The sequence below is a fragment of the Misgurnus anguillicaudatus genome, chromosome 22 (genome assembly GCF_027580225.2).
Source record: "Misgurnus anguillicaudatus chromosome 22, ASM2758022v2, whole genome shotgun sequence".
NCBI classification, from domain to species: Eukaryota; Metazoa; Chordata; class Actinopteri; order Cypriniformes; family Cobitidae; genus Misgurnus; species Misgurnus anguillicaudatus.
This window is the reverse complement of record NC_073358.2, coordinates 39,716,891-39,736,749: the sequence shown is the minus strand read 5'-3', so window position 1 is coordinate 39,736,749 and position 19,859 is coordinate 39,716,891. Positions and strand designations below refer to the sequence as shown.

Here is a 19,859-nt window from a genome sequence, read left to right as displayed (position 1 = left end):
CCCGAAACTATGGAATAATTTACCTTTGTACATTAGGCAGGCACCTTCACTTACTGTTTTTAAATCTTATTTAAAAACATATTTGTATAGTGCAGCATATAACGCAGTATGAGAGCTACCTGTTAGGAGTTATTTTTAAGTGTCTATTACTGATTACTATTGTTTTTATTGGATATTTTATTGTATTTTTATTTTATTGTGTTTTTAATTTTTTATCTTGTATTTATTTTATGCTTTTTAATTTTCTGTTTATTTTATACTGTATGTACAGCACTTTGGTGAACACCTGCTGTTTAAGGTGCTCTATAAATAAACTTTGATTTGATGATTTGATTTGAATGTTAACTAATGAACCTTATATATTATATAATAGGGCTGGGCAAAAAAAATTGATTTTCCGATTAATCGTTTTTTTAAACGTGGTCTAATAAAAATCGATTCTCAAAGAGCAGAATCGATTTTTTTTTTCTTTCATATTTATTTCCACAAACATTGAACGTAAGATTAACTTTAATCTAATTACTAGTCTTCAACGTTAGTGTTGTGGCTTTTCATTTTTTTATTAATTACCCACTTGTAAACTGCTGTTCGCTGTTCTTTTTTATTAATATAGTATTTGTATTAAATCTATATTCATTGAGTTGAATCGAGAATCAAGTATAAAAACCTACCCGAGAACCAGAATCGAAAATCGAATCGAGAATCGGAATCAAATCGATTTGATAGCTTGCGAATTGAAATCGAATCGATCTGGAACATCTGAATCGATACCCAGCCCTATTATATAACTATGTTATATATTATTTTCATTACTACTTTTATTTATTACTAAATATACACTAAATTTGTATGTGCTACAAAATATATGTTTTCATAGAAATTCTTCTATTAAAAAACAATTTATGTATATAAAAAATTACAAAGTTATTTTTTGTAAATTCTAAATAACATTAAAAGGGTTGCTAACGTTTTAACATAACAGGAGGATTAAAATAGGAATTTCTCTATATATACAAACCCTTGGGAACTTTTGCTATAATGTAAGTACACAACAGTATCACACTGTGCAAGTAGTTTTTGGATATTTTGTTTACAAAAATCTTACTTATGTCTTTCTTAAAACTTATTGTGGCTTTAAATAATTTAATCTTGTGTTGGAAACTTTTTTAGCGAAGACCAGGAGACTTGGATTTCCTCGAGCAGTAGTCTTTATTGCAGAAAGCGTACTTGGAGTCAGAGCATAGAGCTCGGGGCGCTGCAGTAACCAAGTCTGACTTTGGATATACATGCATTACATTTAAAGCCATTCGAAGGGGGCAGTCCCTTCAGATGGAAACAATGCCTTTAGATTACAATATAAACATCAAAGAAAGGTTACAGTCAGGCAAGAAAGGACAGCTGTAAACGCATTCCTGATCATCCCCATTTGAGTAGATAACAAATGGTCAATATGCCCTATGAAAACAAAAGGCATGCATTCCAGCTAATAGCTTCCATTACCTTGCTGTTTCTTTCATATTTAGGTGAACAGATACATATGATAATAATTAATAACACAAAAACAATGACTTCAAATTATATTTCAACACTTGTAATGTCTTCATTTTAAATAACAGGATACATAGTTAGTTTTTATTGCTGTATCACCTATGCTCAGTAACTAACTGTATTCAACTTTATTTAAAACAGACAAATCGTCAGGCTCATTCTCTTGGAGTTTTAAGGTAAAACACATTTCTGCTTAATATACAACACATCAATTTCTATAGAAAAAAGCCCCAGTAAAACAAAGCAGATATTTCAGAACATAAAAAGCTAACAGCTTTCTAACTTCATAGTTTGGCATAAAGAAATTATTTAATTTAATAATGTATGTGATTTTACAACTGTTGAGTTAGTTCTGTTACAACTGTTAGTCCTACTGTTACCATTTGTGTTTTTGAAATTATAATAACATGGGTGTTGTTCATCTAAAGATGATGAGGGAGGTGTGGTAAAGCATTAACTTGTACATTAGAAATTATCTGTTTCAAACTCTGTAAGGATTTGTGTTGGTTGTCAAATTAAAGGCTATTCTGTCATGGCAGAATAAACAATACATAAAAATTCTTATTCATGTCATTTTTCTGCAGAGATAATGATCCCCCGTTAATAGTAAGTTAAAATTATTTCCTTTAATAAAGTTTACATTCTCTAATAATTTTTTTATGCAAAAACTACAACTTTAGATCAACATCACACTTAGTATATTAGTTGAATAAAACTTCCTTATTTCTTTGTTGTTTTCTTGAATGTTTTTAAATTATATATTTATACATTTTGATTTTTATAATCAGTTAAATTCACTTTCATGCAACTTTCATAAAAATTCAGAAATCATATATTTTTAAAATAAGATATTGTATACAAACTTTGATAGTGGCTTAAGTTAAAATAGTTAAAAAAGTTAAAAATGTTAAAATAGTTTTAAAAAGCTATTTGAGGAATTTAAGATTGTTGTAGTTTTAAAGTTTGGAGGTCATATAGATGATAATTTATAGCTTGCATGTTGGCATGTTTTAGCATGACTGTTTAACATTGTTAGCATATTTCAGCACGATGCTAGCATGTTTTAATGTTATTTAGGATGATGCTAGCATTTGGTGAAAACAATATTCTGTAAGTTTGTTGTCACATTTTTTTTTTTTTTTTTTTGAAGACCAGAGTACTTTCATCAACATTTGTTTATTTGTACATAAGCTATGTCAGTATATGTCCAGTCTGATTTTATAAAGAAGTTTTCTTTTCAGACACGCAGCAGATTTGATCCCGTTCCCCTTGTCAAGTGAAATACTCAGTCATCTTGATTGGAGACAGTTGCGGATGCAGAACATGACAGATGGGTGGGCATGGATTAAGTTGAGGTGGACCTGAATCTATGGGTGTCCCGAAATCAATCCCGATTCCAGGGCTGGCTTTCCTGAAACCTTTTTAACTCTTCGTCGTTCTTATGTTACACTGTACCTTATTGTATATGTGCTTGTGTACATCAATTTTGAATAAGACACGATAACAAGTGTAATAACAAGTCTAAAAAAATGAGTTGTGATTTTGAAATTTAGTTGTGGTCGGAGACAGATGGATCCTCCTATTGTGTTTCTGCATCACAATTTAGGTGCATGCAAGTGGATGGTATTACCCTCACAAGTTGTCCACTGCATCACTGCACATCAATGCATCTGTGAAAATAATATCTATAAACATATTTTACATTTGTACTTAAAATAATATATAATGGCACCCATACTTGAACAGAACAGTGTGAGAGAGAGAGATGGATTAAAAACGAGACAGTACACACAACCTTCAACTCCAGTGTTATTATGACGTTTAATAGGTCATTACTTAATTAACTGCTATCTGAAATCTAGAGCACTTACAAAGAATAACTGTAAGATTCTAATGTACCATAATATCTACTATCGTAAATATGAAAAATATAGGTGGGCTATGAAAATCATGCAAGATTTGTTGTATTTTGTTAACTACTCGTTACTGATTTCAAAGGCGGAGTCCATGATGTTTGAAAGCCAATGTTGATATTTGAAATCACCTAAACAAACACGCCCCTACCCCAATAGAATCTGGACCTTCTGTTGATAGACCCACTCCACACATACGCAACCCGGCAAGGATGTCGGTTAGTAGACATGCTCCTTACTGCTGATTGGCTATAAGTGTGTTTTGGTAGTCGGCCCGTCTCCTTTTCCAAAGCGTTTTATTTCAAACATCGTGGACTCCGCCTTTAAGTGTATTCATAGAACGGACTTCACAAATCTAGGCTAACAAGCACATAGCTAACATTAGAGAAGTTAACTTATGCCGAGTTCAGACTGTATGATTTTCAAATTAGTCGGGTCACCTGTGGTTTCACACTGCGTGATTATCAGGGGAAGCGTTCAGTCGCTGCTGTTTCACACTGCATGATGGATTGGCGACAGGGGTCTTCATACTCTATGACTTTACCGTAAGAAGAATAACTTTTCCCGGTCCGTAAACTACGTCTCACAACCAAACGCACGCGAGAAGTGACGCGAAGGAAACAACGCGAGGTCACGCGTGCAAGACCGGAGTTCTCACGTGAGACTGGGATTATTATTAAAAATAGTCACCCGCAAGAAGTTTACCATACAAATTGCATGTGCGCTCATTTGCAGCAGAAAGAAGAAGAAATAAAAATGATGAATGAGGAAATGTTTGGAGAGACTCCTCCCCGAACTTCCAGCTGTCCTGTATGTTGCTCTCTCATTGGATGTAGGTCATCGCCGATGTTATTGTCAGTCAAAACACATTTCACACGGAATGATTTTGAATCGCCGACCGGTCCAGATATTTAGCATGCCAAATATCTCACAGGTGTCGGCGACTCGTCGGCGATCCTCTCAGAACGCGTCTTTTATAATTCACACTGTGTGATTGTCACTCGCGTGCACGAGCATCGATTTGCCTGTGATTTCGGCCATTTGTCGGTGATTTCTCAAAACCTGTCGGCGAGTCAAAATCAGGGCTAAAATCGTGCAGTCTGAACTCGGCATTACCTTAACTGTCAACATTTTCGACACATGGCGTGACTTCTTTACCGGAACACCTCAGCCGAACCATTTCTCGGCAAAAGGGTGTTCGTCAGTCGGCTTCTTGTCCATTAAAATTGCTACGAACAAACATAAGGGCGCTTGGGTATCTATAAAGTCGCCACTGTATCGACTGACGACGCCACCGGTGTTTGTACATAAACTGTCATGTGATACAGAGGTAGTAATAAACACGATGTGCTGTAGGACAGGTGGACAAGTTTTGTTTTTGGAGCTGGACCATAAAACAATAAAAACCACATTCTGTGTCTATTTTTGAGAGACCTGTTGTCTCTGTCCACAGGGGTCACGGATACCCAGGAACTGATCTGTATTTCACCTCCTCTCTCTTCTCCTTTAAGGTTTTGGTTACTGGAAATATATGTAACATTGGGTATATCATATGTTGTGATGCTACAAAGTTTTCATCTTCATGTTTGGTTTCGTTTTAAAGGTGATGGTGCGATGGTTAAAAAGGTCTAATTTCTATAATTCTAAGAGAAAGTGTATCAAAGTTTAAAACTTAAGACATAATCTGTACTCCTGCGAGGGGTGTCACATCATGAGAAGATCTAGATTACAGATGGGTAACAGTCCCATTTGGTGCTCCTTCAGGTCACGAGAACCGACCAACCAAATCCTGATTTGAGATGTTACTATTTTTTGTCTCATTCTGTTTATATAAGGTGGCTTGGCAAGAGACTCGGGGAAGTATTCTTTAGCAAGAAACTTCCCCACACTTTGTGTGTGTGTATTCAAACATCATGGAAGAAATCTTTAACAAGAAACTTCCTACACCATTTTGGGTATATTATATTCACTATGGAAATACTCTATAGCCAGAGTGTCTATTGCCAGGTATGACTTTGAAACTGTTAATCATTTTAATTAATTGGAATTGAATCATATTCTGTATGATATTCTTTAATTTATGTTTGAAGCTGGAACCTGCCTGGTATAATAAATTGTTACATTTGTTTCATCTGAATTTTTCAGAAATTGTATTGATTTATTTTAATTCTTTCAGAAATTATTATTATTTTCAGTAGATTAGAAGGAGTCTGATATTACCGCAAAATAAGTATGTCAGGATATGATCACACTGGTTTTTTGATGTTGAATGGAGCATGTAGCACATTTACCAGGACTCTCAGATTTATGTCTATCACCTGACTTAGCAAGTTGCATGATCGTGACTAAAGTAACTATTTTTATGATTGGAGCAAGCATGGGGTGGCCAGACGTAAAAATATTAGTTTACCCGGCAACCTCTGACTAAGATCAGACAATTTAGGGGTTTTCAAACTGCGCTTAACCCTGGGTTATCATCATTCTAAACCCCGCTTTTAACCCTGGGTTAAGGAGCGTTTCACACCTGTAATTTGAAAGCAGTGTTAGCACCGCTTTTTACCCAGGGTTATCAAACCCTGCTCTGGAGCAGGGTTAGCACCGCATTTGTGGTGTTAACCTCGCATTGTGGTGCCAAACGCATGCAGTGTGAAACGAAGCAGGGTTAGAATGTTATGACCCTAATTAAACACAGCTGAAGTAGCTAATCAAGGCTTGATAATAACAGACAGGTGTGTTGAAACTGGGTTGGAGACTCCTGACCCAGGGTTTAGGAATGCACAGTGTGAAACGTCAAATTATGAATACCCAGGGTTATCTCTTAACCCCTGGTTAAGTTTGAACAGTGTGAAACATGAAAAAAATAACCCAGGATTCCGTTAACCCTGGTTTTAGAATAACCCAGGGTTAACAATTTCAGGTGTGAAAAGCCCTTTTGTGTCCGTGAGATGTACGCAACGGCCGACGTATATCCTGTGCGATATCGGGTCCCTAATGAACGAATAATTAAGATTATGGGAATTTATAAATAATCAAACATCTAAATTATGATCAACAGATATTGGATTAATACACAAAATTCTTAGTATATTAAATTGCAGTCAGATTATAATTTAAACACAGAGATCAAAGAAATTAATTTAATCATGATATGGAATTATTCCTCTAGAAGCGCTGAGGAAGGAACGAACACGAGACCCCTTCACCCACTCCACTTTCATCCGTCGTTGGGCTGGTGGGTGGTACCTTACAGTGCTAACATCTTTGTGGTGGTCAATTTTGATTTTGTGGTGGACTGAGAAATAAATGAATGTATGGGGATGTTTAGCATTCCAACAACGCTTTCACTTGTATGATACAGCAGCAGGCAACGCAAATATAATCCCTCCCACTCTAAAGTGTTACTTAACTCAATGGAAAAGCTAACCAAGCCAAAGTGAGGTGAGCTGACCCGACCTGACCCAAACCAAATTGTGGGGTACTGCAATGGAAAAGCGCCATTGGTGGTGCCAGTGCCACCTCTCTCAAATTTTAGTCTGGAGCCCTGGCGACATATAAATAAAATTGAATTGAACCTCACCCCTAGATGCCGCTGAAACCCACACTGCTCCATTAAGTTTTAAAAATATGAAATGTACTCTATTTTTTTACAGACTATACTGTATACAAGGCTTACATTTCACTTGTATATTTACTGCAAACTGTATAACTGTATGTGACAAATACAATCTCAAATCTTGTCATCTTTGTTTGCCTTTTATCTTGTTTACCTCCTGCAAAGCATGATTACAGTCAGTTTGAGCACAAATATGACAGAAGAACAGAATGACATCACTCTCCTGCTCGGTAGAAATGTATTGACATGATATCTGTTTGTGTAGAGCCAGAGCCGATCCTCCCTATACGCAGGCTATGCGACCCTTGGGGCCCCCTTGTTCATGCAGCGCTGCACAGACCAGCTGCCGAGTGACATCATTGTTCTGCGAAAGCCATTCCAAATTATAACAAGCAGTCTGATCTCACAATACTTTAATTCCAGTTGTCAGTCCATCTATGCAGCGGCGCATGTGTTTGATGTGCCTATCCACGTGTGTCTTCATTCAGATATGGTTTAAAGCAGTGGGGAACCCTGGGTTCTAGAGGGCCACAGTCCTGCAGAGTTTGGTTCCAACCCTAATCAAACACACCTGAATGTCATTTCCAAGTAATCCTGAAAACTTTAATTAGATTTTTCAGATGTGTTTAATTAGGGTTGGAACTAAGTAGCTGTCCACACGGAGATGTGTATCGCTGCATACGTATACATTTTTTAACGTATTGCGGTTTCATCCACACAGATCCGGCGTTTTGGGAGACTGAAACAGCAATTTTTTGAAACCGGGTCCTAAAGTGGATAAATCTGAAATCGACACCCTTGCGGTTTCGTGTGTACAGCCAATTCGTATATTTTGTGAAGCGAAAACGTCATCACATCACGTGTCGGAAGCGTCACACGTAACAGCAACAACAATAACGACGGACTACGTGATTGTGTTCGTGCTACAGAAGCTACTAAGCCTACTAGCTTTATTACAGCAAAATCTATTGCTTCTATGCAATTGTGGTGAGCAACAAGCGATAATGGACAACACTATACGTTTGTTATGCGCATGCTCAAAGTCTTCTTCTCCGTGTATAGTGTATATCTGTGGCAGAATTACAGCGCCCCATACTGGTCCGGCATATATACTACACCGCTTTCAGTTGGTTTCAGTGGTTTCGTGTTTATGGATAATTTTTTTAGGAAAAAAAATGATCGGATAGGGAATGCACCGGCTTCGTGTGGACAAAGCCTAAACTCTGCAGCTATCTGTCCGGAGCAGGAAAGACAAGCGCCGTGAAGTAAAAAGATTAAGAACACATTAATGCCTTAAATTTCTATTTAATCTTGACTAACCATGCAATGGATTTATAACAAGCACTGCAGTTCAAATCCCTAGATTCAGTTTTAATCTGTTTTGTTAGAAATGCTTGTACACATTAATAATCAAAATCTTTCATATGTGTTAAAAAATAAACACATTTATTCATGCAAGACACTGTGTGACTCTTGTTAGCATTTTAAAACAATGCACATTAGGTCTAATGTTTCCATATTTAGATAATTATTTAAGTATTTTGGTATGTTTACTTGTGGAGTATGATGATGCCTTAGTTTTTAAACAAATTGGAAAATCTGTTGAGCTGTTTGTTATAGTTTATCTGACAGCTATTTTGGTTTTATTTTATTTATCATTTTAAATTTGTTACCCTGATGTTCTACATCTCTTAAAAAAAATTATATATTTGGCAGTAGACCTTGTTTTAAGTACTAATGTAACACAGTGGTTCCCAACCTTTTTACACTCTTAAAATGAATGTGTACACTCTAGTGTGTTGTCCTTAACTTAACACATCTCTGTGTTATTTTTGGAATAAGACACTTTGTGTTGTTTTAACACATCTTGTGATGTCCATTTCATTTATTTAAGCTCACAATCTACACGAAATGACACACAATGTGTTAAAATAACACATAATGTGTTAAAATAACACATAATGTGTTAAAATAACACATAATGTGTTAAATAGTTTAACACAAAACAATGTGTTAAAATTAACACATCCAGAGTGTAGCCATAAGTACCCCCACAGCCCTATCAGTAAGTCTCAAGTACCTCTTCATCGAAACTAAACCAAAGTTGTGTTTTAAATACAAATAATTTGTCATTTTAATTAATTAATTAATTTTAAACATTAAAGTAAAAAGCACTGCCTGATGAAGCATGTTTATTTCAACAAACCTATCATTGCGATCAGTGTTTGCATTTTATCAGCTCATTTGCATTTTAAAAGACACTCAAAAACGTCACATTTTGCTCAGGCCTACAAAATGGCAATTTTGACATGCTATAAATAATTATCTGTGGGGTGTTTTGAGATAAAACTTCACATATTGACTCTGGGAATGCCAAAGACTTATTTTACAAATTAAAAAATTTCATCATATGACCGCTGTAAGGGCCAGATTTACTAACAGCTTGCGCCAACCATCATTTTGACGTTAAATAATGACTGAACTTACTAAAGACACGCAGTAGATATTTAGCTCTGAAAAGGTGTTATTTTTGCGACCTTATTGCATATGCATTTGTGGAAGTTTTCCTTTTAGAAGCAACATTAATGCGAGGAGAGTATTAAATTTTGGCAGAGGAACATACTTTAAAATAAATATATAGTTTGCTAATCCATGCTATGTTTAATTTGCTGGAGAAAAGAGGAGGAGAAGTCAAATCAGGTATTTCAAAACTTCTTTTACCCTTCATCTTTCGTCCTCCGGTTCAATGAATATTATATCATTATTTGAACATTATTTATAGTTAATAAACTTTGTGTCTTAAGAAACTATTCAGGTTCATTGAAAATAGTCAAATCGTTCTTGAGTTGTACATCGCTATTGCGTCTTGGATCATGCAGCGCATTTACTCTTAACGGCTAATTATATTAATTATAAGATTAAAATTACAAAGTTGTCCTTTTTACAATGCTTTCCTCACAAAAAATCAATCTTAGGTCAATGACTGGACAAACGAAAGACATTTTTATTAAAAGTAAATGAGATCAAAGCAAAATGTAAATCTTTTCGCGTACCCCCGGTTGGGAATCACTGATGTAACAGATTAAGGGCATTTCATAAAACATGTGTCAGTGTTATAATTAGAAAGTATTCTGATGAGTGTCACAGTAATGTACAGTTGGCAAAAATGTACAGCTATAAGAAAATACATGTTTTAGTTAACATTTTGTTTATATCTACATTTTAACAGAGACAGTGAATTTTTTTGTTTTTAAACGCGATGACAGAGCCCCCTCACAAAGTTCCTTAGGGCCCCCAGAAGGCCACGATCGGCTCTGTGTAAAGCTTTTATAAAGTCCAAATGAGACTCATGTGTGTCTCCAATCAGGTGCGGAGCTATTGACAGCTGGCCCGCAGAATCAGAAATAAAAAAGCTACTTTGTATAGTTAAACATGGATACATGGAAGTGGAAAACATTTTTTGAATAACACGTTATAAATATGTGCTGAGCACTTTCCTCTCAATAACATAAACCCACAACAAATATGACAGCGGGGTAAAAAAACACAAAGAAAGCATCTGGTCTGATCACAGTGATGTTGTTTAATATACCAGCTCTGTAATTCAGCACTATAAGTCACGCCACGTTTATTGCGAAATGTAGCAGAGCGGTGCTAGAAAAACATGAGCCTAAGATTTAATGAAAACTTTGACTATGGCACCCTGGGAATTGCACCCAGGGTAATCTCAAACTACCAAAAATGATGGGTGAAGGACACAGGTTCCGTCCCTTATAATGAAGTAGGCAATAGACGTGGGTATAATACAAAATAGTACATGCTTTTATTAATACAAAATATTTAAAACACTACATGATTACAAATCACACAAAATACTTGTATTCCCCTTGAATAAAAGAACGAAAAACTAAAGATAAATTAAAGCTGCAAACAGCGATGGAAGGCCCCTCGCACGCATGTGCACCACCACCCGATGGCTTTAAGAAAAACAGTGAACAGTGGGGCTGCCTCTAGGTGGCGTTATGACTGTATCTGTATTTTGTTATGCTGATGTGTTCAGGCCTTATTAACCATGTGAAGTATGGGTCAGGTCAGACATTGTATGCCTGAATTACAACAACTTCCAGTTTCATTATAAAACATTAAACTTTGCCAGGCCGCCACGGACACACCCTTCAAAAGTCAAGATCTTTGCAATTTATCATCGCAAAGTCCTTAAGATCTGTCTGACCAAATAAGATGATGATCTAATTACATTTCTTTGAGCAGTAAATCACAGTGTTTCTATGAGCAGTAAATCACAGTGTAAAACCACAGTGAAAAACATTCCAGCAGGTGGCGCTATGGCTGTCTCTGAATATTGCCATGTTGATGTGTTCAGGCCAGGGCACTTATCAAACATGTGAAGTGTGGGTCAGACAGGACATTTTAAGCTTGAGTTAGAACAATTTCCTGTGTCATGAAGAAAAGGCGAAATTTGGCAGGCCGCCATGGACACACCCTCCAAGGGAAAGTCAAGATCTCTGCAATTTAGCTTAACAAAGGCCTTTAAATGACACAGACCAAAAATAGTTTTGGTCTAATGAAATCTGTAGGAGAAGTTTGTAGTATGAAGTCTGTAAATGAAAAAATTTGCAACCAAATTACAGAGAAAATTAAAAATGGCTGACTTCCTATGGGTTTAGAACTTGGCTCTAAGAGACTTTTTTGTAGGTCTTGGGGTGATATGTGATCCTACTGCATTTCGTGCCTGTACGTTTAACGTAGCGGGGGGCTTCTCTCTTGAACTTGTAGGTGGTGGTATTGAGCCATTTCTACACGGCCATTTCTGAAGCCTATACTGCATTTAAATGTATGGCACGGTTGACACGTGTGCAATGTTTTATGACTTTTTGAGCTTGTTTAGTCATTCAAAAATTTTATTAATTTAGCCATACTTTGCGAGGCCGCCACTGACATGCCCTTTCACGAAAAGTCAAGGTCGTCACCACTTTTATCAAAAAAGGTCTAAAGATTAGACTGACCACATATGATGTTTATATAGTTACATCTCTAAGAGCAGTAAATCACAGCGTAAAACATGGTATTTCATGCTGCCTCTAGGTGGCCCTGCATGTTACTGAGTATTGCCATGTTGATGTGTTCAGGCCAGGACCCTTATCAAACGTGTGAAGTCTGGGACAGATCGGACAATGTATGCCTGAATGCTTCCTGTTTCATGGCAAAACATCAGATTTTGACAGGCCGCCACAGACACAGCCTTCAACAAAAAGTTAAGATCTTCACTATTTATCATCGCAGAGGGCTTAAGATCAGTCTGACCAAATATAATGACAATCTGAATAAATCTCTATCAGCAGTAAACCAGAGCGTAGCGGGATGGCTGTTCTCTTGAAATTTTGCAGGTGGCGCTATCGAGGGATTTCTACATGCCCACTTCTGCCGCCTATACCACATGTATATTTTTGTCACTTCTGACATGTGTGCAACGTTTCATGAGTTTTCGAGCATGTTTTGGCCCTCAAAAATGCAATTCATTTCGAAGAAGAAAAAGAAGAAGAAACTGAGCAAAAAAATAGGTCTTTGCACCCACAGTGCAGGCCATTCTGGCCTGCTCCTCGGTGCTCGGGCCCTAAAAATAAAGATCCAATATTAACTATAACAAAAATGTATAAACAAAACAAAGGAAATGCTCCCAACGGCAAAGGACAGAGTCTAGTTCGAGCAGAGCACACTTCCACACACACACCAATGTGTACTAGATGAAAAAAGGAAAATTAATATATTACACAATTAAATAAGAGTTAGTACACAAGAGCACTTCACAAACACATGACTAAAAATAGGCCTAATACAGACAACCGCTTATGGCGCTTTTCCATTGCATAGTACCCCACGGTTTGGTTTAGTTTGGGTCGGGTCAGCTTACTTTTGTGAGCTTTTCCATTAGGTGCAGTACGTGGTACCCGATACTTTTTTTCGTACCACCTCGGTTGGGGTTCCAAGCGACCCGAGCTGATACCAAACGTGACGCGAAAACACTCTAGATCACTGATTGGTCTGAAAGAAACGTCACTAACAGCGTCATCGCTAGCTTTACCTGTGCTAGGCTAGCTTGCGCTGCCTCGAGCAAACATGTTGTCATCTGTGCTCTGCTATAAGTTCCCAAACACCCTTTTAGCGATGAAAACATCCACATGTTGAGAATCAGGGACACCATAACAGTTTTTTCCAGGCTTGCAGTTTGTGGCGGAACATTCGCGACGAGCACGTCAGCATTATATGCTTAAATGCAACTTCAGTGAGGCTCAGCGGAGCGCCGTCGGCTGACGCCGCGGGTGTTTGAAACTGTCATGTGATACAGAGGTAGTGATAAACGCGATGTGCAAACATCTATTTGTGGTGGCCAATTTTAATTTTGTGGTGGACTGAGAAATAAATATGGGAATGTACAACAACGCTCTCCTCTCACTTGTATGATGTCACAGCTGTGGGCACTGGCAGCGCAAATATAACGACACGCCTAAAATCCCTCCCACTGCGAAGTGATACCAAACTCGATGGAAAAGCTAACTACGCCAAAGTGAGGTGAGCTGACCCGACCCAAACTAAACTAAACCGTGGGGTACTATGCAATGGAAAAGCGCCATTAGAAAGCCAGATACCCTTTGCACTGTATAAACAGTGGTCCAAGCACTGAGCCTTGAGGTACCCCAGTATTGAGACGTTGGGGTTCAGAGACGTCACCTCGCCGGGAAACTATAAATGACCTCCCTGAGAGGTCAGGCCTGAACCATAGTAGCGCCGTGCCAACCATAGCCTTGAGGGTCGACAGGAGGATGTAGGGATTGACAGTGTCAACGGTGGCAGATAGATCCAGTAGGATCAGTACAGATATAGATGGAGGCTGCCCTTGCCTGTCTTAGAGCGTCAATGACTGAGAGCAATGCAGTTTCAATGTAGTGACCGCTCTTGAAACCAGACTGGTTGCTGTCTAGGAGGTTATTTTGTGTGAAGAAGGAGGAGAGCTGGTCTAAAATCATAAGCTCAAGAGTCTTGGCAATGAAGGCCAGGAGAGATACCGGTCTGTAGTTTTCTAACATTGCAGGATTAATTGTGGGTTTCTTCAGTAGTGGTGTTTACCGGGCCTCTTTAAAAGCTGTGGGGAATGTACCAGTGAAAAGAGATGAGTTGGTAATATGGGTGAGAGCAGGGATAACCAATGGAGGAATGGCCTGAAGGATATGGGTTGGTATGAGATCTAGCGGGCAGGTACATGTAGTCAGGTGGTTAGAAACAAAGATCGTGGAAACATCTGGTTCAAAAAGGGGAGCGAGCATGCATCAGAAGTTTGAGCATGTGCAAGAGGTGGCAGCGCAGAGAACAAACTGCTGATAGTGTTCGTTTTCTTCACAAAGAAAGAAGCAAAATCATCAGCCATTAAGTCAGATAAAGGTGGGGGGCGGGTGGACAAAGAAGAGCAGAGAAGCTCTTAACAGAAGCTCTGCCTGCCAGCAAAAAACTGTCTGCCTTTCTTACACAGTCAGCTGATTGCCGACTAAATGTAATTTTTATTTATTTATTTATTTTGAAGTAATTAAATAATGAAAATTAAATGCTAATTCCAAAATTTAATAAAATGACTTGTGACAGATGGGTTTTCTCAAAACTAGCTCTACCAAATGTTTATACAGACTTACAAAAGCGATAAGGTGGTGCCTTTTAGCAAAGCACCTTAACCACTCCCCAGGAGTTTGTGTGTGTTCACTACTCACTGCATAAATGAAAACAGATTTAAGTATGGGTTACACAAATACGTTAGGCAGTGCTATACTGTAGTGCCTGCAACCCTGTAGCAAGTGAAAGTGAAAGTAATTTCTAGAATTGGTGTGACAACAGGAAAAGCAAACACTGCTCGGTTATTATTAAAAAGGTTATTATTAAGGTTATTATAAAAAATACTTTTTTTAGATTTGCAAACAACGACATCATGAATTTATAAAACAAATTTTGTGACAGCATCAAGACCTCTCTACACTCTTCATTTAGAAAACTAAGTGGAGTTAGCATCAAGCTAAGGTATGCTATATTCATAAACAAGCATTTTGTTAATAAGTTAATAATTATAAAATCAGTGTGTTTGTAATGATATTTTGATGTCATTGGGTGTTTTTTCTCTTTAAAGGAGAAAATAATGGCAGCTGCAAGCAGCAGTAAGTTCTATTAAAACTATTATGTTATTTGATTTTACTAACCCTGATAGCACACAAACATCTCTAAGACGTCTATTTGATGTCTGCGTTTCCATCTGCAAGACGTATTATTTAGATTGTTTGCTCATCTGCAATACGTCTCTGAGACGTTTCCTAAAAGATGTCATATAGACATATTGAAGACATCTGCAAGACGTTTTTGATTTAGAATGTATGTAAAGCAGCTCTTTCTAAGAGCTTTATAAGACGTTTTTACACACCAGATGTATTCCAGATCTCCAGATATTTACCAGACATCTTGCAGATGTACGTGTGCTATCTGGGAAGTATATTGTTTCTTGTAACTGTAAACAAAGACTGAGCACAACTGGAAAAGACTGGGCATGATTAGTTGATATGACCAAATTACATTCATAGTCTGTGTGCGAACATCCTTAGGTGTGTCTCCAGCTTAAGTTTATGTTTGAGTGGATTATTTGAGTGTTAAATGCTTATATGTAAAACGTGAATAATAATGAACTGACAACGTGAGATAAATATACATGTGTGTACATACATGAAGTTATATGTTTCTCCTTTTCTTAACAGATGAGTTTCAGCTTATTGTGCCTAAAACACACGAGAGTGTTCAGGTTAAACTCGGTTCTGATTTTACAGTACTGTGTCACCTGTCACCTGAAATCAGTGCTGTTGACATGGAGATCAGATGGTTTAAGGAGACAGACTGTGTGTGTATCTATAAGAACAGACATATGATTGAGGGGAGAGGCTATGAGGGCAGAGTAAATCTGTTCACTAATGAACTACAAGAAAGAGGAGATGTTTCCTTACAACTGAAAAACTTTAAAAGAACAGATGCAGGACTTTACCTGTGTCAAGTCATCAGTGAAAGCACAACAGTGGAGATAACAGTACAAGTAAAAGAAGGTTAGTTATTATATTGCATTGTCAATAAATATAGATTTAGACAGAGATAAACTCTAAAAATGTTAATGGTGTAATCTTTGAGTATAAAATAATATCAATAAATACATCTTTACATTACTGTTTTAAAAATGTTTTCGACACATTGTTGTTAAGCTGAATTTTTATACACCATAAATTATGACTAGAATGTTCTTTTTAGCAAGGGAAGATCCGGATGTCCATTCTATGAGTCAGCCACTAACTTTTCAAAGTAAATATGTTCAGCTGACACTGCATGAGGTATGTGAATGAATCAAAAATATTAATTATAATCCTTTTAATCAATCAACTTTTTATTCAAGACACAAAGGTCCATAGAAACAACAAAATAAAACATACAAAACATTAAGAATGATGCAAATGAAGCATCATTAAAGGGGACATTCCATGAAAATCAGACTTTTTCCAGTTTAAGTGCTATAATCGGGTCCCCAGTGCTTTTACCAACCCAGAAAACATGAAAAATAGCAACCCTGTAACTTTGTTTTGGTAAGGCTCTCTCTGCAAGCATGTGAATAAATAGGTCATGCGGATTTCGCTCCCCCCATGACGTAGGTAAGGGCTCCTATTATAATGATACCGCCCCTTCAACTGCGCTATCCAACCATGAAGCTACCTCGAGTGAGAGTGAACGAGAGAAAGTATGACTGACAGCATGACGCGTTTGTATTCCCTCAAACACAAACAGGAGCCTACAATCATATAACTTGTAGTTTTAATATTTCTAAAGATTGAATTAACGTTCTAAAGGATTAACCTGCAAGAGAGAGAGCGAGTGAGTGAGAGAGAGCGAGTAAACGAACGAGAGAGAGAGAGAGAGAGAGAGAGCAACGCGACGGTTCGCTTTCAAGTAAGTTATGTTTAATGTGTTTCTCTGAAGTTTATATGAATGAACACGAGGATTAATGCACTGCACGAGACAGAGTGAGAGAACAACGCGTATTCACTATCATACACAATAAGTAAATATAGCTGCAAGCAGCAATGCCGGGGTCAAGCCAAAAAGGGCACAGAAGAAGGTAAACTTGAGTCCAGTTGAGCAGTTTAAAAAACCTAGCAAAACCTCCTGATTTCAGACAAATTAATATAACAGTAATCAGCAAAAAAGCTGTGTTCTTATTCAGTGAAATCTCTCCCTCACGTCTTGAGGAGCATTGACAACTAGAACACTGAAGGAAATGTGAGTGGTGCTTACAGTGGTAATACTTAGCTCACAAAATGTTACTGTGGTGTTAATGAGTCAAAAGAGCCCACCCCCATGTCTCTACGCTGTTCTGATGAAGAGATATAGCTCTTGCAAAAACAGTTGATAAGGTATTCTCATTGGTTGCTAGACAGTAAATTGACATCCACCAGTGATTATAATCCAAGCCATGAAATGAATAATCCATGATGACTTGTGGTTTTAGATGTGTTGTTGCAGTAGTTTTAGGCAAAATTTTCAATTTTCTATCTCAAAACCACTAGGTGGCGCTGTGACAAAATTGTGCATGCAACTTCAGGTCATGATTACGTTACATCGAGCTAGTTTTATGACTATACACTTTAGTTTAGTGAAGAAACAGTTGTATGACCATAGGGCTGGCTTGATATCACAGGTTTTGTTCAATTATAACGCCAACTAGTGGTGCAAGCAAGCAATTTTTTTTGTGTAGCCTCAGACTGTGGTCGTACATCAGCGTATCAAATCTGGTGAAAAAATCTCTTTTCGTTGCGAAGTTATAACCATTTATGTGTAAAAAATACAAAATTTAAAAGGTAATTTTTCGTTTTTTGCATTTTTCGGTCATTTCTGATGAAAATTTTAATATAACGCCAATAGAACTTTTTGTTCAGAAGGTAAGGTTAGTTTCTTCCTATGGTGTTTTTGAGTCGATCAGAATTACGGTCGCGGAGATATTCGCGCGTGTTTTTTAAGCACTATTTTGCCGCACAGGGTTAACCGTAAGGCGAATCCTGGCATGTTTGGTATCGTTGGACTCGGCAACTATTCAAAACTCCAAGGAAACAAGTCCCTTGTAAATATGATGATCATAGCCAAAGTTATAGGCCTATAAAACATTCGTCTGGCCACTAGGTGGCGCTGCAACGAAACTGTGCATGCTCCCTCAGTTCCTGACTGGCATCTCAAGTACCAAGATTTGTGTCAATAGGCCTAAGTTTGGAGAAGATACAGCCTAAAATCTGTTTTTTTGCGCTCTATGTAAAATTTGTTGACGCGCTATACGACAACGGATTGGTTTATCGAAATTCTTTTAATAACTTTTTGCCTTGAGTGTCTCTAGATGCTGCATACCAATTTTCGTGGAAATCGGGGAAAAGCTCTAGGACGAGTTCGCAAAAGTAGGTTTTACGAATAATTCAAAATGGCGAAAAAATTTCATGACGGAAAATGATGTCATAGGGTCCAATCGAATCGTCTTGAGCCAAGGAATCAGAAGAAGCAAGAATTTTGTTTCTAGGGCTTACAGATCAGAAGTTATAAGCAAAAACATAAGTCCAACTTTGGACTGTTGGTGGCGCTAGTGGGTTAGACATAGAGACTCCAAATTGGCTGTGTGGACACATTGGAGTGTCCTTTATCAGTATGCCAAATTTCATAACTTTCCTACGTACGGTTCTATGGGCTGCCATAGACCGCAATGGCGGAAGAAGAATAACTAATAATAAATATAGCTGCAAGCAGCAATGCCGGGGTCAAGCCAAAAAGGGCACAGAAGAAGGTAAACTTGAGTCCGGATGAGCAGTTTAAAAAACCTAGCAAAACCTCCTGATTTCAGACAAATTAATATAACAGTCATCAGCTAAAAAGCTGTGTTCTTATTCAGTGAAATCTCTCCCTCACGTCTTGAGGAGCATTGACAACTAGAACACTGAAGGAAATGTGAGTGGTGCTTGCAGTGGTAATACTCAGCTCACAAAATGTTACAGTGGTGTTAATAAGTCAAAAGAGCCCACCCCCATGTCTCTACGCTGTTCTGATGAAGAGATATAGCTCTTGCAAAAACAGTTGATAAGGTATTCTCATTGGTTGCTAGACAGTAAATTGACATCCACCAGTGATTATAATCCAAGCCATGAAATGAATAATCCATGATGACTTGTGGTTTTAGATGTGTTGTTGCAGTAGTTTTAGGCAAAATTTTCAATTTTCTATCTCAAAACCACTAGGTGGCGCTGTGACAAAATTGTGCATGCAACTTCAGGTCATGATTACGTTACATCGAGCTAGTTTTATGACTATACACTTTAGTTTAGTGAAGAAACAGTTGTATGACCATAGGGCTGGCTTGATATCACAGGTTTTGTTCAATTATAACGCCAACTAGTGGTGCAAGCAAGCAATTTTTTTTGTGTAGCCTCAGACTGTGGTCGTACATCAGCGTATCAAATCTGGTGAAAAAATCTCTTTTCGTTGCGAAGTTATAACCATTTATGTGTAAAAAATACAAAATTTAAAAGGTAATTTTTCGTTTTTTGCATTTTTCGGTCATTTCTGATGAAAATTTTAATATAACGCCAATAGAACTTTTTGTTCAGAAGGTAAGGTTAGTTTCTTCCTATGGTGTTTTTGAGTCGATCAGAATTACGGTCGCGGAGATATTC

The 19,859-nt window shown here is 37.5% G+C and overlaps 1 protein-coding gene across 1 annotated transcript in view; it reads left to right on the top strand.

The window, feature by feature from the left end:
* The first annotated feature begins 14,918 nt into the window (after positions 1–14,918).
* The window catches only part of LOC141358849 (uncharacterized), a 365,540-nt gene continuing 360,599 nt past the window's right edge, over positions 14,919–19,859 (top strand). Inside the window, exons 1-4 of the mRNA XM_073860655.1 lie at positions 14,919–15,153; positions 15,260–15,287; positions 15,876–16,214; positions 16,414–16,493. Coding sequence (XP_073716756.1) covers positions 15,269–15,287; positions 15,876–16,214; positions 16,414–16,493 — 438 coding nt within the window. The 5' untranslated portion in view covers positions 14,919–15,153; positions 15,260–15,268. The remainder of the gene's footprint in view (positions 15,154–15,259; positions 15,288–15,875; positions 16,215–16,413; positions 16,494–19,859) is intronic.